This window comes from Gallus gallus, chromosome 1 (assembly GCF_016699485.2).
Source record: "Gallus gallus isolate bGalGal1 chromosome 1, bGalGal1.mat.broiler.GRCg7b, whole genome shotgun sequence".
Lineage (NCBI taxonomy): Eukaryota > Metazoa > Chordata > Aves > Galliformes > Phasianidae > Gallus > Gallus gallus.
Window position 1 is genome coordinate 166,208,821 of NC_052532.1, and position 25,598 is coordinate 166,234,418.

The window sequence follows — 25,598 nt, forward strand, 5'->3', positions numbered from 1 at the left end:
CCACTCTGAGGATACCCCTGTAAGTTTGGTGTAAGCCAGTGTTGGAAAGCAGAGTGCGTTAGTGGGGGGACCGAATATAGTGTGAACTTACGTCTCTTCAGAAGTCAAAGAATTGATACTTTTCTCAAATTGAAGATATAAATTCATATCAAACTATCAAACTAGGCTACATTCCTTTTACTGCTAAAAAAAAAATAAATTTAAATTTATTTGTGCACCGTTGTACAGTGCCGTTTCTCCCACCAGTTTCTCTTTCTGTGTCTTCTCAAAAGATTATGTACTTTTTAAGTGTTGTCTGCGTGTGATGTTGATGAACAAAGATTTTCCTCTAGCTATCTAAAGGAATGATCTTCCTCTATATTCATCCACAGTCTTTATTAGGACAAGGAGATTAAATATTTGCTTTGGAAATTGTCCCACACAAGCTGAATCAAGTAAGGCTTTTGTTCTATATGCTCCTCAAATGTTTCTGTTATTCAGAGCTTAGCTTGCTTGTAGACTCAGGAGTCTAAGAGGTTGTCAGGTAAAGATAGGAATATATGTAATGCTTCAGCCTATAGGTCTAGATCACTATCTACAGAAACTTTCAAAGCTCTTTAGCCTCAATTACACTGTATTAACACCACTTTTCTGTCCAAGTCTTTGACAGTGGAATGCAGTTTTTTGATATGTATTTTCTTTGTAGTGTTTTTGTTATCATGACTGAATCCTGATTGCAGAATATACGTAATAAGCCGAAGATTACAGTTTAAACGAGATGCTTTCTACTATGATGAATTGCACAGACAAAGCAATGTTGAAAGAACACTTTAGGATCGTGATTCAAGCAATAAGAAAACACTGGGATTAAATTATCTCAGTAATTGCACTTGGTGCACTTGGTCTTTTTTTTCTGATTGTTTTTTTTCCCCACAGAACTCTTATCTTCTTACCCACTGCACAGGGCATTGCATGTATGCTAGTTGGATGCTCATCATTTCCAGGATTTTTGCCACATTTTCTAAAGATTGGAGAGGGAATAGTGAGTGAAGCTACCCAGAAAAGAGAGGACATTCATAAAGAGTTAAGCTGTAATAAAAAACTGTATTCTGTGCCTTTGTATCATGCTGTATCTTTCTGTAATCCTGGGGAAAGCACTTGAATGATATTTTGGTTCAAATCAGTAGCTACATGTTTTTTGTTTTCTGGACACCTCATTTGGTAATCTGGGATCTATATCACAGCAGTGTTGAATGTTGAGTAACTACAGAGATCAACTGAAGCTGTGCTTTGAAGACAGGTATACAAGACAGACAAAATTGAAAAAACAGGTCTTCATTTTCTTCTTGATAACCAAAATTAGTGAACAGCATTGTCCTTAAACTCTATTGGCTTCGCTTACTCCTTTATTTAAATGAATACAAAACCAATCCCATGTTTTGTCAGGACACTGAGAAAACAAAGGTGCATTTTTCAGCATTCAAAAAATGTGGTACTAAACATAACAATGAAACAGAAAAGCTAGAAAGAAATGAGTGTTTGTTTCTAAAAAGCAATGTTTAATTAGCTTTTGTTAAGTAAGACAAATACCAGTTGAAGGCTGCTATGAACATGAGTATGGTACAGCTGCATACTTGACAAGAAACATCCATTTCATGAAGTGAATGAAGGTCCTCTTCTCAAAGAGTATAATCATGTAACTGAAAACTTCACACCTGCATATGGAAGCTAAATTAAAGTGGCATGAATTATGTGGCCCTTGACTTTCTAATATGAATATTCTCTTAGCACTGTCTTTGTAAAATAAACTAATTTAGTTATTGGAATGAAAATAGTAAAAGCTATCAAGAACCTATTGTATTTTATCCTTTGTAACATAAGCATAGTCTGCAACTAGGAGTGAAGTTAGGTTGCTGTTCTCATGTGAGTCACTCCACTTTCACCGAGGTTTTTCAGTCCTCCATGTGATCATAGTTTTGGAAAGAAAACATCAGGTTTCATGGACTGCTCTCCAACATAAATCCTCCCATCTTGACAATGTACGAATACCAGCTCAGGGTTCTTCAGATCAATTTCAAGATTTCAGCTTTGGCTTTTGAAGCTGGAAAAGTACGGTCAGAGTTTCTTGGATTTTGAAGAATACAGATTAGAAAACTCATCATAAAATAGGTGGTAGAGTGGTAACTTTGGCAGGACACTCAATACCTTTTCCCCGATGTAGCTGAATTAATTGATGGGTGGATAGAATGGAAGGCCTTTGAGACAGAAGTGTTTGTTTTATAGCAAAGATCTCTATTTTGAATGCAAGAGATTCTATGATGACATTCAGTAATGATGACTTTTCTTCATTATAGATAATAATAGCTGCAGATTTAATCACCGTCTGACAGCAGACGTTGGTGCAACTGTGACAACTGTTCGCTAATTAAGTGGTTCTCTTGGTTGGTTTTCAGAGAGATTGGCTTCATGTTCCAGCTAGAAATATTTACACGGGAAATTAAAATGTAAAATGGTGTTCTGCAAATAGTCTAGATTTTGATGGGCTATTTTTTTCCTTTTCACATCACTTAAATTTCAGTGGCAAAATAATGACAACTGATGCTTAGCAACATGCCTGCATGTTTCCAGAACATTTCAGATATCAGATTAATCCATGAATGGAGTCCAGTATCACCTGTGATAAAAGACATTAGGGGGTAGTGGTTGAGATTTGATTTGAAATATCCCTTCTTGCACCCCTCTCTTCTGCGCAGTCATGTGTTTTTCTTGGAAACAGTTGTGCCTTAAGATCATTGTTTCTAGAAATGTTTGTTCAGTGCTCAAATTAACATGAATTGTTGTTCGATGATATTGGGGCCGCAGTGGGGTGATTTGCAGAAAATCTGGTCACAGATTTGAATTATATTGTGCCCACAAATCAAACTTTGTTTGTAGCTTGCTGGAATATTGTCCATGGTGTGGCTTTCTGCAGCTCTTCAAATTCTTGGTTTGAATTTGTTCCTGCTTGGTTGAGAAAGCAAAGTATGAATACAGGGCCCTGACATGTAGGTGGTAGATGAAGAGGGTTTGAAAATTGTTATTTTCTATGCCTTAGTCATTTGGAATTTCCTACTGTCCCTCATCCCTGATGTGTTGTACCTTGATCTGCACAGCAAAGACAAGTATGTGTCATTTGTGAGTTAGAAGCTGAATTTGATGGCCCATCTTCTCTAAAATGTTCAAGAGGCAAAACTGCTAAGGCCCAACGTGTTGGAAATGCAGCCTTTGTTTCTGTAGTTCCCTGACAGCTGAGATTTGAGGCAACTGGAACCAGCTTGCATTGGCAAACACACAATACGATGCTGAGCTATTCTGAAAATGCAAGCCTATCCTGTTGGTCAGGAGCTATCAATGCTGCTTTTTGAAATGGCCAGGGGAGCTGCTGTAAAGCAACAAGACTTCTTCTGTTTCCATTTCTTTCTTTGATCTAAACACATACTGTCACACGTCTCCCAGCATAGGGATGATGGCTCTCAAACTCAAATGTTGCTTACCTATTTTCCATTCACTTTTAAAATTGATCTGGCAATAGATCAGTGGAATTAAAATGAGAAATTTATGATTCACAAGACCTTTTGTACCGTGGCTTAATGTTTTTAATGGTGGACAAGTGATGGGCCAAACCTTTTGATTGTTTCCTGTCAAATATTTGTTCCAAAGAGACTACTTCTTCTGGTGTGCTGGCTAGTTCTCATAAACCTTTAATGGTCTTTGCTAAAATAATTTATATAATGCACTCCAAACAGAATGATCTCATATGCTTCCAGTAAAAAGAAATACCCACAGTTGTATGCGTCACTGTGTTTGGGGTAGAATGATATTGTTAGCTAGTGATACTAATTAAGTGGAACGAAATACAAATAGTTATTAGTTTGTCTGACTGTATTAGACATTTGTGCTGAGTTATTACAGTTAGTGAATTTTTTATAAATAATCCAGTAAGAAGTCAGGCCTCACTTACTGTAACCTCTTAGAAAATACTGTAACCGCTGGTTGCCTGAATAAATATATCATCACTTAATTCTTCGCCTTCTCAGCTTCTGGGAAAGCCAGCACAGTACAGTGTGTAAAAAGGATCCTTCAACCAAAGAAACAGAGCTCCTGAAGAAAAACTCTTGTCCTAAATGCTGTCCCACCACATCTTAGAGATTTAAAACACATACATGATTTGTGGCTCTGTGACAGTAGAAAAGGCAAAAAAACAGAGGTGTGTTAGAAGTATGTTAGTGCCTTAGTGCATTGCATTGTACATGAAAAATGGGTATTGATGTGAATCTGAGGACACAATTAGCATGGGCTACAGCTAAGGAAACAAAACAGGGTATTTCTCAGGTGCTGAGCTTTCTCACCATTCTTCCAGCAGAGCCTTTGAGATTGGCTACTCACTCATGTTGTGGAGGTTTGAAGCTGGACATGAGCCAGCGGTATGCACTTGCATCCTGGAAGACCAACTGTGTTCTGGGCTGCATTAAAAGAGGGGTGGCCAGCAGGGAGAGGGAGGTGATTGTCCCCCTCTACTCAGCTCTTGTGAGGCCCCATCTGGAGTACTGCGTCCAGGCCTGGGGCCCCCAGTACAGGAAGGGCGTGGAGCTCTTGGATAGGGTCTAGAGGAGGGCCACTAAGATGATAAGAGGGCTGGAGCACTTCTCCTGTGAGGAGATGTTGAGGAAACTGGACTTATTTAGCTTGGAGAAGAGAAGGCTCTGGGGAGACCTCATTGTGGCCTTCCAGTACTTGAAGGGAACATACAAACAGGAGGGGAAAGGACTGTTTATGAGGGTGGATAGTGATAGGACAAGGGGAATGGTCTTAAACTGAGACAGAGGAGGTTTAGGTTGGATATTAGGAGGAATTTTTTCACCCAGAGGGTGGTGACACACTGGAACAGGTTGCCCAAGGAGGTTGTGGATGCCCCATCCCTGGAGGCATTCAAGGCCAGGCTGGATGTGGCTCTGGGCAGCCTGGTCTGGTGGTTGGTGACCCTGCATATAGCAGGGGGTTGAAACTCGATGATCACTGTGTTCCTTTTCAACACAGGCCATTCTATGATTCTATGATATGTTGAGCACTTTCAAAGAAAGAGTGTATGAAAAACTACCAAGGTTGCCTACAGGATCTGTTGTCCCTAAATCCAGTTCAGTGAGTTACAACTGGCGTGATTATAAACTGAATTTTCTTCGTATTAGTTTGTGTCATGTGTTCAACAGTAAGTGACATGTATTTGGCTGTTTTATGGAATATCTCTGTTTAATTTTTTTAGGACATGTATCACTGAAAAGCAACAAATAACACAGTTTACATGTTCATGTGTGTCTTGCAGTGTGTAAGTTTAAAGCACATAAAAGATGTGCTGTCAGAGCAACAAATAACTGCAAATGGACTACATTAGCCTCCATTGGAAAAGATATCATAGAAGATGAAGATGGTGTAAGTACTATTCTTATTTACAGTACTTTCCTAGCTGATTCTTAATGGAAAAAATGGCTAAGCATAGAAATGTTGTCATGAGACCCATTGAACTAATAATATATGGCTGTATTCCCAAACCCTTTTCAAAGATTATAATGGTATTTACAACAAAATGTTATATTTCTTTCTTACAAGACAAGCTTAATGTCTGTGGACACTAGATTGAATGCGTGGTACAAGATTTTAAAGACCACATGCAGAGAAACTGAAGGTGAAGAATTGCTCTGAGAATTTCCTACTGCTCTTAAGCAAGGGTGATATTTTACACCATTACCAAGCTGTTTTGGCAATCTGTTTTGTGTCCTCCTTACTGATAGCTGTTCCCCAGGAGGTCTGTTTGGAATTAATATTAAACTGCACACCTAGGAATTTCTTTTAATGCTGAAGTTATTATTACTGGGACAGCGAGCACAGAGGGAACAGCTTTGTCCTGAACCTAGGGGCTGCATATAGAGCTGTGACTTATCAATCCTGGATGACTGACTTAGTACATAAAGCCACATACATACTCTGCTCTCCTGCCTGTTCTTCTGAATTTTAGTAGTTGTGATGGGTTTGTGCTATGTAGTCTGTATTAAGTGACTGGGTACATACTTGTTTTAGAGAATCTGTAGATTTAACCGCCTGATTGTTTTGTGCTAGTTGTTAGCACAGTGTCATGAATAGTTGAGTGAGAAGTGTATCCCTTTTTTTACTACGAGATATGTTATAGTAGCTTAGTGGTAGTAATGGTGATAGGAGGACGGTTGGACTAGATGATCTTGTGTAGGTCCTTTCCAATCTTGTGATTCTATGATTCAGCTGCCACACTTTCTACCTAGGATATGAAAGAGCACCACAGTCCATTATGATAGCAGTTGCCTACCAAGAATCAGCATCACTTTGCTTACTTTGCCATTTTTTTGGATGAAAAGATAGAACTATGGAAGTAGTTATAATCCACCTGTAATTGAGAGACAAACGCTGTGATTTCTGTATCTGGGTGTTTAACTTCTGTGGCTACTTCTTCACAGATAGCTATGCCTCACCAGTGGTTAGAGGGTAATTTGCCCGTCAGTGCCAAATGCGCAGTCTGCGACAAGACCTGTGGCAGTGTTTTACGCCTACAAGATTGGAAGTGCCTTTGGTGTAAAGCTATGGTAGGTGCCACATCCAAGTGCCTAAGATCTTGCCAACTCCATTGCTTGCCATTATTTTATTTTTTCGTTTCATAACTGTGCTTTTAGATTAAGTAGGGAGAGGCAGCTTATGCAAACTCAGGTCTTTCTAACATTCAACATTTCTCATGACTGTCCTACTTCTTTTGCTTAACATTTAATACGCCCACAAATGCAGTTTTCTTTAATAGGTGTTATCCAATGTGATTTCTCTGCCTTCTCCTAACTGATAACTGTGGAGGTTCAGATGCCTGTTCTGTATATGTAATAAACATATGTTAACATTTTTGTCACTTTCGTAACAGTTAATTTGCATTCATCTTTAATGATACTACTGCAAGACTCTTGAAGTTCTCTTCTTTCGTATACTTTGTAAATGGCTGATTGAAATTCTATGACAGTGCAATTGCCTTCCCTCCCAGAATATAATTTTTTCCTAATTTTTTTTTTAGTTTGTCTAAAAAGAATGCTAGAATGTATGTTAGAATACGTATACATATGCTAAATTATGGAACTGAGAAGTCAGAAGATTTTTTTATTGTTGAGGCTTTCAGCATATAGATGTCTGAGGCTCTGTGTGTTGGCAGGGAGAGTGATTGGCATCTCCAGAGGTGATATGAAATTTAGATAAAGTACAGCACCTCCCATATGTTTGCCTGATTTTCCAGTAGTTATGGAAGAAGACAATACAGCACATAGTTTATGGGACACTGGATATGTTTTCAGCTGGTTTGGCTGGCTTGTTCATCTTACAGAGTATCCAAGTGAGCTGCAAGTATGGAGCAATAACTTTGCATGTGCAGAGTGTGCCTGCTCCCCTCAGCATAGATGCTGGCTGCTGGGAATCTGGTCTAGACTTGCTAGGGGGTGGAGGTAAGCCATTCAATTGAAAGAACAATTCATACCTGCCATAAGGTTAGTCAGAGATGAAATTCTCCAAACTTATGTTTTGTAGAATGTGTAACCAGCTTTTGCAGTTAAACACTCATATATTTTTGTACAGTCCCTCTACACCTAAATGTTATATTCTAGTCTGCTTTTGTTCCACAGATACTCTATCTGTTGTAGTTTCACCACTGTAAATCAGGGAAATAATTTTTTCTTTATTTTCTAGGTTCACACTGCATGTAAGGATCTGTACCCTCGTAAATGTCCACTTGGCCAATGTAAGGTATCGATCATACCTCCAACAGCACTAAACAGTATAGACTCTGATGGTACGTAGTATTGTAGCATGTTCAGTGGCAGTTCTGGACTTGCAATGACTACTGCATTCTGTATGACTAAGCAAGGCTACAATCCCTCAGTTGAGCAGGTGAATTTTGTCTTCACAGTTAAAGAACAGTGCTATTTTCCATGTAGCTTTTTAGAGGATTATTTAATCTAGAAAATTATTAAGAAGTTTTAAGAGTTACCCTGCTAGAATTTTTCTCCATTTTAATCTATGTCTCTTAGATATATTTCAACTGAATAGTCTTTAGTTAAAGTAGTCCAATGCCTACCTGACATGCATCCCTTGTAGAATGAGCTCTCAAATTCAGATGACTTTGCTTGATACTACATGCTACTGAATGTAAGCTAGCTGAATGGCTCCGATTCAACAGCTGCCTTATCAGGCTAAAGAGCAGGATGGCTCATGTGGTCTCTCCAAATATCTTTCAAATAGTAGTAAGAATCCTGCAACACACTGATAAAGAAACTCAGCAAAGATTCAAAACTCAGAGGTGCTCTTTGATGTCTCAGGATAGAGATATGTAAGCAGTGGGAGACTGTACTTGAAGGCAGGGAATCGAATGTATACAGACTATCATGAAATCCAACAGTTTTCTTTCTATAGTTCATGTTGATGCCGAATGTAGACCAACAGATTTAACACAGTTTAATGATTTTTATTGTATGAAGATAATATAAGTCATTGTTTATACTGTCTGTAAACACTGTTTACTATTTATTTGCTATTTGGTCTCCAGATCAGAGCACCATTCTACTACCTATTATTCATGATAACAAGATTGTTTTATATTTGAAGCACTATAATAAATTAAACAAATTTTATTTAAAATTATACATTATGATAATGTGGAATTATAGTAGCATCCTTTCATGGCATTTTTTATTTATAGCTTTAGTATTTGTTTTAGGAAATAAAAATGGCACAGTTATTTTAATATTGCGTGAAATAAATGTCAACACCTATGCCTGTGGTGTCTGATTTTGAAGTGTTGCTGAGAAAGCACTACGTCCATGGAATGTTCATGTTGGTAACAAGAAGTGTCCATTAGTGCCTACTGAGACTCTTACTGAGAGTCTGCTGCAACCATTTAAGACTGGTGTTGATATATAATAACCTGTAATTACAACTGAAGGTCTATTGTTCAATGAATCTATTATTATTAACACTCTAACTTCAGACCCCAAAAAAGTTCTCATGTGAAGAGAAACTGAATATGATAACTGTTAAAATCTGTGAGTATTCTTAGAAAGTTCAGGCTTGGATGATCCAGTTCAACCCAGTAAAGAAAAATCAGATGAAAAACCAAACACTTCCAGCTGAAATATGTATTTAATTTTGTAACAATCTGTGAAGAGATTTGAGCAATATGCTAAAAAGTCTACCTTGTTTGCTGTGGAAGAAAATAAAGCTATTGTCTTCAGGATTTTACTAAATATAGGCACTGAAAGTATTAGAAAGAAAAAATGAGCTGGTAAATCTCGAGCAATTTTGTTTTCCTTGCAGGGCTAATATTCAGTTTAGCATTTACACAATGCATGATAAAATGTACTTCTTTTGTCTTTCATTCCTTTCTTCCTCTTTCCCATGATTTCTTTTTGTGTTGTTCATATTAGAAAGCCTTATTTATTTCATTCTTTCTAACTATGTTCGCAGGTTTCTGGAAAGCCACATGCCCGCCATCCTGTGCCAGTCCTCTTTTAGTTTTTGTTAACTCAAAGAGTGGAGACAATCAGGGAGTAAAGTTTCTTCGTCGATTCAAACAGTCGTTAAATCCAGCTCAGGTGTTCGATTTAATGAATGGAGGACCTCACTTAGGGTAATAACCTTGGAAATCTTGAGCCATCCTTTCTGCGAGGGAATTTAGTGCAAAGCATAGTATTGTGTTGTCCCCTCATTGCAATAATTCCATCACCAATATCTAGCGTGTGACTTCCTGTTTAAGATTTACAGTAGATAAGAGAGTTTCAGTTTGAATTCTGGTGGGTGAAGGGACTGCAGGTTAATATTTTCATTTTAGAAAGCCTCAGTGGGTAATCAAGTACACAAAAACTTCCATCATGGTAGAAATATGTTCCAAGTGTGATTTAGATTACAAACGCAAGAGGACATGAAAATGAGCATCTCACATAAATTTGGAGTCAGCCCACGATTAAAACCACCAGGTTTTAATCCTTAGACCACTACAAAATCTAAAGGTTAATTGTTGGAGAGATAGAGGTGAGGTTTGAACAGTGGAGGCCACAACCCAAGCATCTTTGCACATTCATAAAGATTAAATTCATGCACATTTTTCTGTTGCGTAACTTAATTCTGCTCAGATGTAGCTTTGTGGTTCAGTGGCCTACTAAGATCAGTTAAGGCCACTGGAAACATTATTTTTTGTAATCTTAAAGATGGAGAATTATGCTTGCATGATAAGATTGAAACCAAAGCAAACAAAAAACTTAACAATGGGCAAATAATACAAATACAGTGGAATACAACTTGTATTTTTATAGTTAGTACTGTGTTTTTAAAATATATTAACTCTTCAACTTGTAATATCTTTTTATTGTAATCTTTTTAATCTATGTCACTTTCAGCTAACATTTTCTGCATGTAATTATCATAACAGATAAATAAGGAAGGCTGAAGGATTTTAACTGGAGAGAAATTTGAGACGAAAAGTATACCTGTTGGAAAGTTCTCTTTCTTCTTATGCTTTTATCTATCAACACCATGAATCGAGAGGTTCATTTTGCATTTTACACAGTAATCATAGGTCAGATTGGTTGCTTTTAAATATTTTTCCTCAAACAGTTTCCAAAGAGAGGTCCTTAGCACCTATTCTATCAGGTAGTAATGACGTCTACTTTTTTCTAGTCGATCTAAAAAGCTTAGTTGCATTCTTTCCTCAGATAATTGTATCTTTTGTTCTGAAACTGTCTATCATGTACAAATGACAATATTTACTTTAGAAAAATATAAAAGCTTCAAAAAACTGTGATCTTAATGTGTTGCTTTTTAGAAATAGTTCTCAGATTATACATATTCTGGAAAATAACATGCATTAAGATAAACATATTTATTTCTGTTGTTTTAAAAGCTAACATTTTTTAATTCATTCACTTTAGATTTACTTCTTTTGCTTTTAAACCCCTGTTGTTCTTACTTCTTGGTTGTTTCTCCATATCTCATTCCCCTTTCCTCTTTGTCTCATATTTCACAGAATCACACAGAACTGTAGGGGTTGGAAGGGATCTCTACAGATCACTAGCCCAAGCCCCCTGCTAAAGCAGGTTCTCTGCACTAGGTTGCACAGAAAAGAGTCCAGGCGGGTTTTGAATGTCTCCAGAGAAGGAGACTCCAAGACCTCTCTGGGCAGCCTGTTCCAGTGCTCTGTAACCCTCCAAGTAAAGAAGCTTTTCCTCATGTCCATATGGGACTTGGGTTCCAGTGTGTATCCATTGCCCCTTGTTCTGTTAATTGTTCTGCTTATTCTTTCTTGTTCTTCTTTTCTGTGCTGGTGAAGGGCAACATATTGTGTAGAGCAGAATGAGGAACTATAGGAAGTAAGAGCAGGATATTGCTTTGAGTATGTCATATGAAATACAGTATTTATTTTCTTTTGTCATCACCTTGCTTGTAATAATTGCCTCCAACTGTACTTGCGTTTAATCAGTCACAAGTTGGCAAAAGCCCACTGGTGTTGTGGAGGATATCCTGTTGTTACATCTTAACTTCTTCTTGTGAAAGAATTCCCTGTGCTTCTGACCTTAGTGGGTAGCACAGAACAGCTGTAATTTTGAAGCTTAGAAATTTTTTGAATAAAAACAATAAAATCCTGAAAACAATATCAAAGGGAATGCTTTTAAAATAAAACTCTGCATGTTATTTATCGGAAATGTCAGTGTAAATGGAAAATACAGCAACAAATGGGGTATGCAGATAGCTTTACTACAGTAGTTGGTTGCATCCACATCCCTCATAATAATAAAAGGCTCACCATTGAGGTGCTGGATACCACATATTCATGTCATGTTTGCTCACAAGTATGACTGGTGTCTTAGTGGTGAACGTGACTGGCTCTAACAGGTTCCATTTTCTCTCCAGTTTGCGGCTATTTCAGAAGTTTGACAACTTTCGCATCCTTGTATGTGGTGGAGATGGAAGTGTGGGTTGGGTGTTGTCAGAAATTGATAAACTCAGCTTGCACAAACAGGCAAGTGTGTATATTTACTTTCCTTTGCTATACTCACTATACTTTTGTGAGCTTGCTCTTCCTTAGTTTGGTTCTTTCTCATTGATGTGTATACAGTCCAAACTCTGTTAAATTAAATTCTTTTATGAAATAAGCAGGGTGAGTTGTAGTATAATTGCACTATTTGATTTGCAAGCTTTTGACACCAGCTAAATAACTGACATGATTGAAATAACAAGTATTTGTCATAGACTGTACTTTCTCCATCTAGTTTTCAATAGTAGATTTGCTCCTGTGTTGTGTTTCAGTGTCAGTTAGGAGTGTTACCCCTTGGTACTGGAAATGACCTTGCTCGTGTCCTTGGTTGGGGAGGATCCTGTGATGACGATACTCAGCTTCCTCAGATTTTGGAGAAGTTGGAACGAGCCAGCACAAAAATGTTAGACAGGTAAACCGACGCGTGTATGTGCCTGATTTATCATGAGATTCAAATTGTATTTGGGTTTCTTGTGGCCTAAATCCATCATAGAAACTTAATCACAGAATCATGGTATGACTGAAGTTGGCAGGGACCTCTGGGTCCATCTGGTCCAGCCCTTGCTGCAGCAGGGACACCCACAGAAGGGCACCTTGGACCATGTTGAAGTGTCTGTGTCTGTAGAAGGGTACAGATCCTACTCATGTGGAAAGTCAAGACAGTAACTGAGACAGATCTTCACTGTCCGTTTCAAACCAAAGAGTCAGAGGGGAGGGCAGTTGATGAGAATTGCTGTTTTACACAAAGATAATTAGGAGGAGGTATGTTCTTACATAACTGTTGAAGCTGCATAGCTGTCTGTTAGAAGTTATAAACATTAAGAAATTGCATAGATTCGAAACCATTCTGGGCAATTTCACAGACTCCTCGTGTGCTATTAAATACCATTAAAGGTAGCATCATTATTTAGGATATACCTGAGCTCTGTATCCTCAAGAGTGGGGAGAATTTGCATGTTGTGCCTTTGCTCTTGTATGCCTGAGGCATCAGCAGATGTAGGCAAGATGCCAGGCTAAGTGGATCTTTGGTTTGATCCAGTACTGCTCTTTCTGTATGCTATGGCATTTTCTTGGTCAAAACCAAGTGACCTTCCCACCCCTGGTTTTCTATGCTAAGTTGCTGGCTAGGTGTTTCTATACATAAAGGAAATGAGCAATCCTGATTTCAAACCATTAGATCATTCTACAGAAAAGTGTGTGTAAAAGTACTTGTTACTGATCTTAAGAAATAATTGCTGACTTGGGCTTTCTGAAATATTCGCAGATTAAATCATACATTCTTCTGCTGTACTGAAAAGAACTTCATTTTGTGCTCTAACTTCAACAGAGTTGCTCTCAAGGCCATCTTCAGTGATCTCTTGTTCTTTTCAGCAGGGGTGAAGGGTGTTGATATTATCGTTTTCATACTTCCTGTGCTGTACTGTCCTTTACCAGGGGAAAAATATGTATGTCAATGAAAATGAAGTTACTTCAAAATTTGCTTTGTTCTCATGCCTCCATCTGTGGAAATGTGAAGCTAGAGCTTTTTTGTACAGTCGCAGAGTCATGGAATATCCTGAGTTGGAAGGAACTATGATCCATAAGGATCATAGAGTCCAACTCCTGGCTCTGCACAGAACAACCCAAAAACCTGACTGTATGTCTGAGAGCACTGTCGAAACACTCCTTGAACTCTGGCATCTTGGAGCCATGCCCACTGCCCTGGGCAGCCCGTTCCATGCCCACTGCCCTCTGGTGCAGACCCTGTCCCCAACCCCCATCTGCCCCTCCCCAACACAGCTCCATGCCGTTCCCTCAGGCCCTGTCGCTGTCACAGAGAGCAGAGCTCAGCGCTGCCCCTCCGCTCCCTGTGAGGAGCTGCAGCCGCCATCAGGCCTCCCCTCAGCTCCTCTGCTCTGTGCTGAACAACCCCAGGGACCTAAACCACCCCTCATACATCTTCCCCTCCATACCCTGCCCATCTTGGTGCCCTCCTTTGGATACTCTCACATAGTTTTCTCTCCTTTATGTCCTGTGGTGCCAAATCTGCACACAGTAGTGTGACGGTGTATTTTCTTTTTGTTGATATGCCTAAGATACTACTCTAATAATCTGGAAACATAAAAGCCATCATGTTTCTTTTAGGTGGAGTATAATGTCATATGAACTAAAATTACCAGCAAAGCCTTCTATTCCTTCAGTCACTGTAGAAGAAGAGTCAGAGGAATGCCAGGTGAAGTTTCACTTTTGATTTTTTCATGGGCTTAACTTTGAGCTGCTGGTATGACAGAGTTTGAAATATCATTGCAACACTTCTGTGCAAAATAGAAGTTTTCCGATCTGCTAACTTAGTGCAGTTAATACCTGCTCACTGTGTGAATATCAAACAATCATGGTTTCAAGTTCTGTATTATTTACCAAAAATGAATGAAGCTAAAGAATCTTCAGCCCAGCTGTAGAAATAAATTGGTTCTATAAATATATACTGAAAAAGAAAAACCAGAATGTTTTCTACTTACCTTGAATTTGGAATAAGCATTGAGAAAAACACTTTGAAGGTGATGGTTGTTTTCTGAAAGAAAGAGAGAAGCTGTTGGAGCTTGTAGAAGTCAGATTGGGTGATACCACCTGTGGTCCTTTCAGAGAGCTTGAAATCATAAGTGACTTTAGAAAAAGGAAAGCGTAGTCTATCTTTAAAGCTAGATTTGTGTTTGTACTGTCTGATGAGGATTCGATTTTGTTGGAGGAGAGTGAGATGCTTAAGTCAAAATAATTGACATAAAAAGATTGATAAAGATGACTAAGTAATGTATTTGTAGGGAAGTTAATGCATGTCAACTTTAGCTCAAAAGTACTTGAGAAGCAATAATTAATCAGGAGGTTCTTGAATGATTTAATGATTCAGGCTGTCTTAATTGTCAGGGAGGTTATAACCTTTGACAGCTTGCTGGATATGGAGATACAGAGAGACTGGGGCTGCTCTGACTGTAATTCTAATGTAGTTGTTTTCAGTGTCAGCAATGCAAATTTGAGGTTTTGTCTTCTCTAATTTTGCAAGACTCTTAACATTTTCAAGTTTGTCTTCACCTCGTAGATGCATTTTCTTCTTGTTTGTTCTGGGCTTGAAATTATGTTTAGCCTCTCCTGAAAATATAACTAAATAGTTATACAAAACCTCTTTTTTTTTTTTTTTTTTTTTTTTGAAAATGAATTCTGCAGTCTATTACTCTGATTTGGAGAAAGCCATTTTCTTTTGAGCACACTGTTCAATCTCTTTGTGTGTAATTTATTGAGTTATGATATTTTGGAAGATAACTAACCTTACAGTAATTAATGTGTTCAAGTGCAGTGCCAAAATTAACTGTAAGTGCATAGCTGATTCTTTTTCTCTTTCTTTGAGTTTCAAGAGAGCTATTTCACTTGGTTTGGTCCCAGAAGACTTTACTGTTGTTCAAACTGTTGTTCATTCTTACAGATTACATGTAGGTATTGTTTTCCTCTCTTGAAATTAAAATTCATAGAATGGTTTGGGTTGGAAGGGACCTTTAAGAACACCTAGTTCCAACCCCCAGCTATAGGCAGGGACACCTCTCTCTAGATCAGGTTGCTCAAAGCCCCATCCAGCCTGGCCTTGAATGCCTCTGGGGAGGGGGCATTCACAACCTCACTGGGCAACCTGTTCCAGTGTCTCACCACCCTCACAGTAAAGAATTATTTCCTAATACCTAGTCTAAATCTACCCCTTTCCAGTTTAAAACCATTTTCTCTTGTTCTGTTGCTACATGCCCTTATAAAAAGTCCCTTCACAGCTTTCCTGTAGGCTCCCTTCAGGTACTGGAAGGCCCTCTTCTCCCGGCTGAAGAGCCCCAGCTCTCTCAGCCTGTCCTTATAGGGGAGGTTCTGCAGCCCTCTGATCATCTTCTTGACCCTCCTCTGGTCACTCTCCAAGAGCTCCATGTCCACAGGTGGACACAGATGGGGTCTCATGAGATCAGAGTAGAGGGGCAGAATCACCTCCCTCGACCTTCTGGTCACACTTCTCTTGATGCAGCTTAGGATACATTTGGCCTTCTGGGCTGCAAGCATACACAACTGATTTACTGTCAGAGCGCTACAATTAAGGTTGGGTTTTAAAAGTTAAAAAAGTGATATGTCTGGTAAATATTAAATATAAAACTGAATATTAAAGTAAGAGTGATAGATACATCCATGTCAAGGACAAAAACACACTGAGACATCTTAAGAGATTCCTAAAGGAAGCCATCAGAAAATTTCAAACTGCAGTTATTTTTAGCTTTAACTCTGGATTGTGGTTAGAATTTTCTGTTAAAAATGAGATCTGGATCCATGCCTGTTTTGAGGCAGGATAAGTGTGTGAACATGATTCTGATCTCTTCTGAACCTTTTGTAACTTCTGTAACACTCAGGAATTCCTCTTGGCAGGAAAAGTAGGAAAATGCACACTTTTTTCTTCCGAACACTTTTTATAAAATCTAATTAAGGATGAATCACAAAGGATTTTATTTGATAATGTTATACCAAGTTTTACAGCCTTTGTCTGTAGGAGTACTTGGGGAGTAAGATACCATTTGACAGCAGAAAGAAAAATCAAGATTATAACCACAGACATTTGAGTTATTCTTAGTCAAACTGCTTAGCTTCATGGAAACTTCGCTTGTTTTGGAAATAAAAGAAATTAGATTATGATTGTTTAGTATGTAACAAATTTGAAAAGATGGTAGCTCGTTTCTACCTCATGGGCTACTTTTAGCTTTTTAAGAAAAAGGAGAAAAAGGGCTGTGGATCAAGTTCTCAGATACAGTGTTATTTTGAATATTAAAAATTCATTATGTGAAATTAAGTATGTGGATAGGAGCAGCATTGCCAGCTGCCTGGCCTTGCAGTAGATCTGCCATGGAAATCCTGCTGTGTTTAAGGTGTTTTGACACACAAGTTGGTGTTAAAATGCTGAAGAGTGTGGAAATTGAAGTCTTCTTTCTTCTCTGTTTTCAGATATCTGCTTATGAGGATTCAGTTGCTGCTCATCTTGCAAAAATTCTCAATTCTGATCAGCACTCAGTTGTCATATCTTCTGCCAAGTAAGTTGGTCATTTTTATGTACTGTGTAGGATAAATCCTCTGTGTGATGTTACAACCTTCTGTCTAAGCCCAATTTGCTTATGGTAGGCCCAGCTGGTTTGACTTAATGCTTTAGAGCAGGTGTTTGTTCTGCAAAGGTTTTATGTAGTACAGTTGAAAATAGGTAATAATTAAAGCAGTAGCATTTTAAAACAAATCACATAATATTAATAGAAAATGCTTTTAGTTCACTTCAAATTCACACAGATTACATATGAAACGTACAGTTGCTAACGTAAATATGTGACCTACTTCACATCACATTGATTCTGTTTTGTTTTATGCGTTCCTATATCATTAAGAGGACAAAGAGCTTCACTGCTGTGAAGCAGAATTTCGAATCAGTAGCTTTGTTACAGCTGTTTGTGGCAATTCTATAGACAGTGGTCTCCAACAACTGAGTATTTTCTCTTTCTGCAAGCAGAAACTTAAAAGTGAGAGAATTGCTCTACCTCTACACATCATGGACATATGTGAAATAAGTGTTCTGTGTATACTTTCTCACAGAATATTCAGAAATACATCTGTCATTACATCCCATTTTCTTCTGCTAAAAGCAAGTTAACAGAATTTCATTTTTAAAGCATACATAGTGCATATTGAAAATTAAACTGCAGAATTTTGTTATTACTCCAAATTCTAAACTGTATCTGTATCTTGTTAAATATATTTAGATCATGTAAAATTTAATATTGATCATGTTAACATAAGTTCTTAGAAATAAGATGCATGCAAAGGTTTCCATAAAAGAAGAAGAAAATGGCTTTTTTTTTAATAGATTTTCACTTGAATTTTGCAAACCAAAGAGAAAAATATCATTTGTCAAACTCTTTTGACAACAAAAATAGTGTATGACAGTATGCATATAAATCACTTGCCATAAGATTTTTTTTATTCAAAGCATGTTTATTTCATTTTATTTTATTTCTTCCCTTTTCTGTTAATACCAAGAATATTGTGTGAAACTGTAAAGGACTTTGTTGCCAAAATAGGGAAGACTTACGAAAAACCAGTGGAAAATGCAGATGAAGCTGATGCCATGGCCATTAAAGTAAGACTATCGCTATTTTCTGGGTTAAGGTTTCTTCTTTCTTTCTCTCTTTCTTTCTTTCTTTCTTTCTTTCTTTCTTTCTTTCTTTCTTTCTTTCTTTCTTTCTTTCTTTCTTTCTTTCTTTCTTTCTTTCTTTCTTTCTTTCTTTCTTTCTTTCCTTCCTTCCTTCCTTCCTTCCTTCCTTCCTTCCTTCCTTCTTTCTTTCTTTCTTTCTTTCTTTCTTTCTTTCTTTCTTTCTTTCTTTCTCTCTTTCTTTCTTTCTTTCTTTCTTTTTTAAGTTTGTAGAACATGGGTGTTTAATTTTCAAATGGCTTCAGGATGTCTACTTTGGCTTCCATTTCACACAGTGACTCTAGAATTCTGCTCTTTTGAGTGCTTAAACCATCTTTTCACTGTAAGATCTCTACAAACTCTACACATTTTTTGTCTTCACAAAAGGTAAAACACAGAATATACATAGAGATGGGGTTAGTTTGCATTAGTATTTATACTTTTGTCTGAAGGTGATTACAGTAGCTACAGGAAAACAATCAACTATTGAGAGAGTATGATGGGTAGCATGTCCCCATACGTTATTCCTCTGAACTGGAATGCTGACTGCCCATAACTTGTTACACTGTATGGTGTGGACAAATATGGTAGCCCTGTCTATGCTGCTGGCCATCAGAAGAAGAGTAGGATCTAATCTGTATCATAGAATAATAGAATGGCTTGAGTTAAAAGGGACCTCATAGATCATCCAGTTCCAACCCCTTGCTGTGTGCACTGCCACCCACCAGATAAGACTGCCCAGGGTCCCATCCAGCCCTGGCCTTGAGTGCCTCCGGAGATGGGCATCCACAGCTTCTCTGGGCAAGTATCTTACTTAAATGGCAGGCTGAGTTTAGCGCTATATGTTCTTTTAGTCAGAATGTAGCTTTTTTGGTTATAGCTGCTTCAAGCAAGTTGAATGTTGCAGTGTCTGTCTACCAACAGGCCATGCAAACCTACTCATAATCTGATAGTACAAAATGTTGAATGCGTGTTTGGATTTTACACAGATAATTCCGCGGAGATGTAGGCACAATGTTAGTTCATGCCATATGGAAGACGTAGATCTCTCTCTGTAATATCATGCTTAATTTCCTCAAGATGTTCTCCTTCATTGCTTTTTAGCATATGTATATTCTTTCCCCCTTTTCTTAGTGTTCAGAGCTAAATGAGAAGCTTGACCTATTGCTCCAAGCGCTTCACACAGAAGCCCAGGCTGCTCCTATTCTCCCAGGCATCACTCCCCCCATTGTTGAAGAAGAAGGAGAGGAGTTCTCAAGTGAGGAATCCTTGTCTGAAAGTAAAGAGCAATTAGCAGAGTGTGTTGCAAAGTCTTCCACCCAGAAACTCTTCAAACCAAGAGAACAGTTGATGCTCCGAGCAAACAGCTTAAAGAAGGCTGTGAGGCAGATCATCGAACAAGCAGAAAAAGGTGCACATTCGTCTTTACTGATAAGGATGTTTTTTTTTTCTTTAAGCTAACATAAATTTTAACATTGAAGCTTGAAATTTGTATTCTTACATGCATATGCTTATTACGAACTGCAAGGACAGAAATGCAGCATGTTAAGTAGTTGATGATGGTCTGTTTGCATATATGAATACATATTTATGTATGTGTGTGCATGTATACATGTCTTCTGTAATTATTAACCTTCAGAAAATGACAGTTTCTGATGGAATTTTATCAACGGGCAAAGGACTGCTATAGAATCATTTTCACTGGAGAGGCAATAGAAATCTCTTGCTAATATTTTTAAACTTAAAGCTAGAGAAAAAAAAAAAACTAATGCTAGTTTTCTTTCTATGTATATTTTCTGTAGAGATCTTCAAACTTTTTCTTATTTGATTTTATTTTTTGAAATAAGCAGTTGTGGATGAGCAGAATGCTCATAGTGAAGAACAAGTGAACCAGTCCCCAGTAGAATATAGCAAGGAGTTGGACGAATCCAAAGAAGAGGAAAAAGAGGAAGATACAAAGGAATTTGAATCCCAGCCAAGTGAGTAAAATAGTAATAAAATCCTTTTAAAGTCTGCAGCCATAGTTGGCTGCATAGTTAAAAAAGGTTTGATTATTTGCACTGTTTTTATTGCTCTCTGAGAAGCATCTTCTTTGTCTATAATGTTTCATTTGGGCTATTCAAATGTTTGGTTACTGTGCGAAAAGTAGTATTTATGGAATAGTATTGGGAACTTATATCCTGACACAGACTGGTACTGATTCACACATTCAAATGATAGGGTAGAGTCTCTCCTTCACGTGTCCATTACAAAATCTGTCATCGAGTGGCTGCAGTGAAAGGTCTGTCTGTGAGGGACCTCACTTACCCTAAGCCACAGCACATCTTCACGAGATGCTGTCCTCCTCAGGTTCTGCATTAAAGCTGGTGTCTGTGTCAGTGGTTCCTACCTTAGAAATACATCATTAGATCCTTGGGGCTTCTGTTGATTCAGGATCTCACACGTCTTTTTCTCCAAGAATGGATATCAGACTTTGTACCATGATTGTCTCTCCATTGGCCCCCTTCCTCTAACCTTCAGCCAGGCTCTAACCTCTAACCAACACAATGCATGTTGATTGTGCAGTTCCAACAGTTCCATCTCACAGAGGGTGCTGGCACTAAGAATGACCTGGTCCTAATGCCACTGATGCAAAATAAAATTAAACACGTGTTCACATGTGTTTATATATATAAAAACCCCTGGTTTCTTGGTAGTACAGTTTCTGTGCCTATTGCAGAGATGTGTTATTCTTCATACATCTGAAATACGTAAAATAGAGTGCATATTAATGTTGTCAGTGGGAGATAGCTGCTTAGGGAGAAAGCATGAAACATGGGTTCAATTATCTGCAATGAAACATCAGTTCTACTCATTAGGGCTGTGTTGTTTTTAGAGCATGAACAGCAAAAGTTTATCTTTATTGTAGTTATCCCCATGAGCCTCATCTGTCAAATAAAGAGCAGCTGTTCTGTTGATTTTCCTATTTAATGTAACTGCCTTGTTCCCAAGTACAGAGAGAACAGACTGGATGAATAGCACTGTGAATTTTTCAGTAGTGTAAATAAAAATATAAGTTAATTGTGTTCTGAATATTATATTTTACCCTCTGAGATTATTTCTGGTCACTTGATGAAGGTAATGTTTTTCCATATGTTAATTAACTTCATTTTGTTTCATTTTTTTAACGTTACAGTGTTTTAACATACAGTGTTTTAACATACAGTGTTTTAACATGCCTATATACAAGTAGCTGTACTGCATTGTTGGCCTTCTTGGCCACCTGGGCACACTGCTGGCTCCTATTCTTATCGTATTTGTTGTTAGTTAGGGTTGTTAGTTAGGGTCATATGGTTAGGTCATGGTTGGACTCGATGATCTTTCACGTCTTTTCCAACCTGAGTGATTCTATGATTCTGTGATTCTATTTTCACTTTCCCCTTGATTTTCTTCCCATTTTTTTTCCTGGGCTGTTACTTGACTTTGTCACCAACAGTTTGACCAGCTGCCAAATTTACATGTTGCAAGATTTTCTTCATCCATATTCTGTAAAATTTTTAACAGATAAATATTTTCAGTTATTTGGGGAATTCCTGCTATTTGTGAAAAATAAACAGCAAACTGATCTCCTTTGTGATCTCTATAACTGCAGAAGGTAATATCTGAATGTCGCTTTCCCTTCCCTTCCAGTTTTCAGTTTGGTTGTAGATAAAGATATCAAAGTTTTGGTTGATGTTTTCAGAAACCTGATGCAGGCAGGAGGTCCATTTTCACTGCTTAGAGCAAGGATTATGTCTGGGTTTTATAATAGCCATCTGTAACAGAATTACTATAAATATATAATATTTTGGTTTCTATTATATTATACTTAATATATAGTATAGGTATATTTATAAGTAAATGCTTCTTAAATTTAAGTTCAAATTCATATTAATTCATTGACATTTATTCTTTAATAATAACTGATTTTTTTTTCTTTCTGGTCTGCATTTTTGTGAAACTTGATCATAGAATCACAGAATCACAAAATGGCCTGGGTTGAAAAGGACCACAGTGATCATTGAGTTTCAACCCCCTGCTATGTGCAGGGTCACCAACCACCAGACCAGGCTGCCCAGAGCCACATCCAGCCTGGCCTTGAATGCCTCCAGGGATGGGGCATCCACAACCTCCTTGGGCAACCTGTTCCAATGTGTCACCACCCTCTGTGTGAAAAACTTCCTCCTAATATCAAACCTAAACCTCCCCTGTCTCAGTTTAAAACCATTTCCCCTTGTCCTATCACTATTCACCCATGTAAACAGTCGTAGTCCCTCCAGTTCTGAGTTTTCTTCCTGGTATTTAGAAGATGTGTGTTTGGAAATATTGTGAGGGACAAGGAAGTTTCTCACTGAAGCATAACAGATAAATGCATTTGAAATACTTTCAAGGCTGTAAAAACAGGGTACGTACCACAATAGCTCTAGTAAGTTCTCTTCCTTTTACTTCTGAACAGGTAAAACTGCACCAAGATCTCCCGATCGACGTACAAGTCGAGGTATCCATTCTCAGACAGGTTCTTTCTCTGCTCCAGCTTTGGCTGCCAGCAAAGAGAACCTCCCTGTCCTTAACACTAGGATTATCTGCCCAGGTAATTGTGATTTTAAGATCTGGTGTTCCTCACACTCTGTTAATATTGCCTTCTGTTCTCCTTCTTGCTGTCAAATAATACTTCACACCTGGTGCTCTACGTGGGAATAGAACTATCCAAATTCATCTGAACTGACAAACACACCTGCATGTTTTACTGTGTAGTAGGAAGTGCCAAGGAATGTAGAATACTGCTGGTCATTTGGCACAACACCAGATGTAGCATAAGTGTTGCATTTGATTCTGGCTGATGAAAAATTGGAATGCAGGATCTTCTATCATTCATCCTAACCAATGGAGGCTCTTAAGGGTCTGAGCTCCTGTACAGCTGAAACAAATCTGTTCCTATCCAAATGCAATTAATAGTAAGGGGCACCAAAAAATCACTGTTTTAACTAACTTAGTTAATACATTTAATGAATGATGGATATGAGCTTACATTTTTCTTTAGGTCAATTTAAGCAAAAGCTTTTAGAAAGTGCTTCCCTCTATCTCCTTGCACTACATAGTATTCTGTGTTGTGCTCAGCAGTCACAGTAGGCATGGAGAGGTCATCAGGTCTTTAGGAGCCTCTCACTCAGCTCATGCTTACGAAGCTAAACATGTAAGCATTCGCTGAAGGATAGTTGCGATAGTTGCTAGTTGCAGAACCAACCACATGAAGGTTGATCTTATGACAGTTGCCTTCGAAAGGACAGGATGGAAAGAAAATTGTGATGAGTTTGGAGATGAAAATCAGACTGAGTAAAAACTCTAATGATATTTCTGAATGTTAGATGGCTGATTTGGTTGTATGCCAACCATTGAATGTTGGCCTGAAATCTTGAATTTTCTCTTTTATCTTTTTCAGTGGTGTTACCTAAAGATTTAGCCACACCTCAGCATAACTGACTTTCTGTTCAAGACAGCTAGAATCCTGAAAAGATTCAGTATAGATAAAAACTAAGATATATCTCAATCCCTCCATGCAAGTGTTCGATGAGTATTTTGTTTCTCAGAATTATATCACTTACATTATGACAGTGTATGTTTCTCTATTTAATAAATCAAAAATGTTTAGTTATTTTCTCGCTATTTTTGTTTCTTTTTATCAGGTTTAAGGGCTGGCCTAGCTGCTTCTATTGCAGGAAGTTCAATTATTAGCAAAATGTTACTAGCTAACATCGATCCATTTGGTGCTACACCATTTATTGACCCAGATCCAGATTCACTGTAAGCAATTCTTTTTTTCAAAATTTACTGTTTCACTTTACTTAGCTTCACTTAAGCTTCTTAGCTTGTCATAATTTTTTTTCACTATGAAATTATGTTTTGCTGTCTATTTTCTGTAGACCTCAAGGTCTGAAAACACGTTGGGTTGTGCCATTTTAGAATAAGCCCTTAGTTATGAGTAGCCCAGAATTGTCTTGTACCAGCAGAAATAATGGAAAACATTTGCTTACTTAATCCTTGCACAGTCTCTGAGTGAGCAAGAACATCAGTACATCGGAATTGGATTCTCTTGCCTGAACTGCTGGTCTGCACGCAAGCTAAGCTGCCAGGAAAACATTGAAGCAGGGCTTTGGGGTGGAGGAAGAAGTGTCTGCCTAAGGGTTGGGACAGTAAGGCAGGAATGTTGTGTCCTTAATTGTCTCTGCTTCCCAGAACTGGATGTAGCATTGACAGAGACTTACGAATGTCATCTGGGCTGTGGGCTGTGGCCCTGCATGGAGACTCTAAAACAAAGCACTGCTCTGCCAGCACCGCCAGCATGTCTAAATGCAGCCTTGGTGCTCAGACCACTTTGGTGCTGCTGTCTCAGAACTGCGTACAAGGCAGATCTTTCCCTCTATTCCACTGTTATTTTGGGTTTGGTGGAGATATTGGGGTATGTTACAGTTTCTTCATTGTCCTACCAGAAGCTACTTGCACTTGTAAAGGAGACAGCAGCCAGTCTGTCTCTGACAAACATTAGGCTTCCTCAAGGAGGTTCAGAGGAACTGTCTTGTCATGTATCCTGTTGATGTGTCTGCTCTGAGAGCATCCAGCATCTCGGTCATAGTTCTGTGTGCCTGGGAACTGTAAAAACCTACAACTAATTCTCTCTTTTCTTCTAAAAGGGAGGGATATTCAGAAAAATGTGTCATGAACAACTATTTTGGAATTGGGTTAGATGCAAAAATTTCACTTGAATTTAATAACAAGCGAGAGGAGCACCCTGAAAAATGCAGGTAACTGTCAGTAACAGAGCTGAGACATTTCTATACATTTTAGTTTCCTTATCTCTTTAGTTGAGTTCTTCGCTTTTTCTTTCTCCTACAAACACAAGACAGAACGTGTATTTCAATCTGTTATTTTACCTGTTTGCAGAAGTCGGACAAAAAACATGATGTGGTATGGAGTTCTTGGCACAAAAGAGCTACTGCAGAGAACTTACAAGAACTTAGAACAAAAAGTTCAACTCGAGGTAATTTTTGCTCGTAGGTAGAAGGAACTGGGTTTTTTTTGCTTCTCTAAGATGTAGTGATGAATATGACTCCCCTTGAGAACTTTCAGAGTTCCTGCGTCAGCTCAGGCTTGTAAAATCCTTCCCTCAAATGCACTGTCTAAAAACATTCTGTGTAAGAGGCGAATCCCCAAGTGATTTATTGGAGTTAAATGTCAGTATTTAAATATCTCAAGATACCTGGTTTCATG

General features: G+C 38.1%; 1 protein-coding gene across 6 annotated transcripts in view; it reads left to right on the plus strand.

Annotated features, from left to right (window-relative positions):
* The window catches only part of DGKH (diacylglycerol kinase eta), a 172,343-nt gene that overhangs the window by 111,598 nt on the left and 35,147 nt on the right, over window positions 1-25,598 (plus strand). For all 6 annotated transcript variants that reach the window (XM_001232790.6, XM_004938670.5, XM_004938671.5 and 3 more), the window contains 15 exons: window positions 5,339-5,445; window positions 6,501-6,626; window positions 7,759-7,861; window positions 9,532-9,694; window positions 11,971-12,079; window positions 12,367-12,506; window positions 14,219-14,306; window positions 17,087-17,172; window positions 18,164-18,263; window positions 19,449-19,725; window positions 20,165-20,293; window positions 22,789-22,923; window positions 24,017-24,134; window positions 25,022-25,132; window positions 25,272-25,368. In XM_001232790.6, coding sequence (XP_001232791.3) covers window positions 5,339-5,445; window positions 6,501-6,626; window positions 7,759-7,861; window positions 9,532-9,694; window positions 11,971-12,079; window positions 12,367-12,506; window positions 14,219-14,306; window positions 17,087-17,172; window positions 18,164-18,263; window positions 19,449-19,725; window positions 20,165-20,293; window positions 22,789-22,923; window positions 24,017-24,134; window positions 25,022-25,132; window positions 25,272-25,368 — 1,889 coding nt within the window. The remainder of the gene's footprint in view (window positions 1-5,338; window positions 5,446-6,500; window positions 6,627-7,758; window positions 7,862-9,531; window positions 9,695-11,970; window positions 12,080-12,366; window positions 12,507-14,218; window positions 14,307-17,086; window positions 17,173-18,163; window positions 18,264-19,448; window positions 19,726-20,164; window positions 20,294-22,788; window positions 22,924-24,016; window positions 24,135-25,021; window positions 25,133-25,271; window positions 25,369-25,598) is intronic.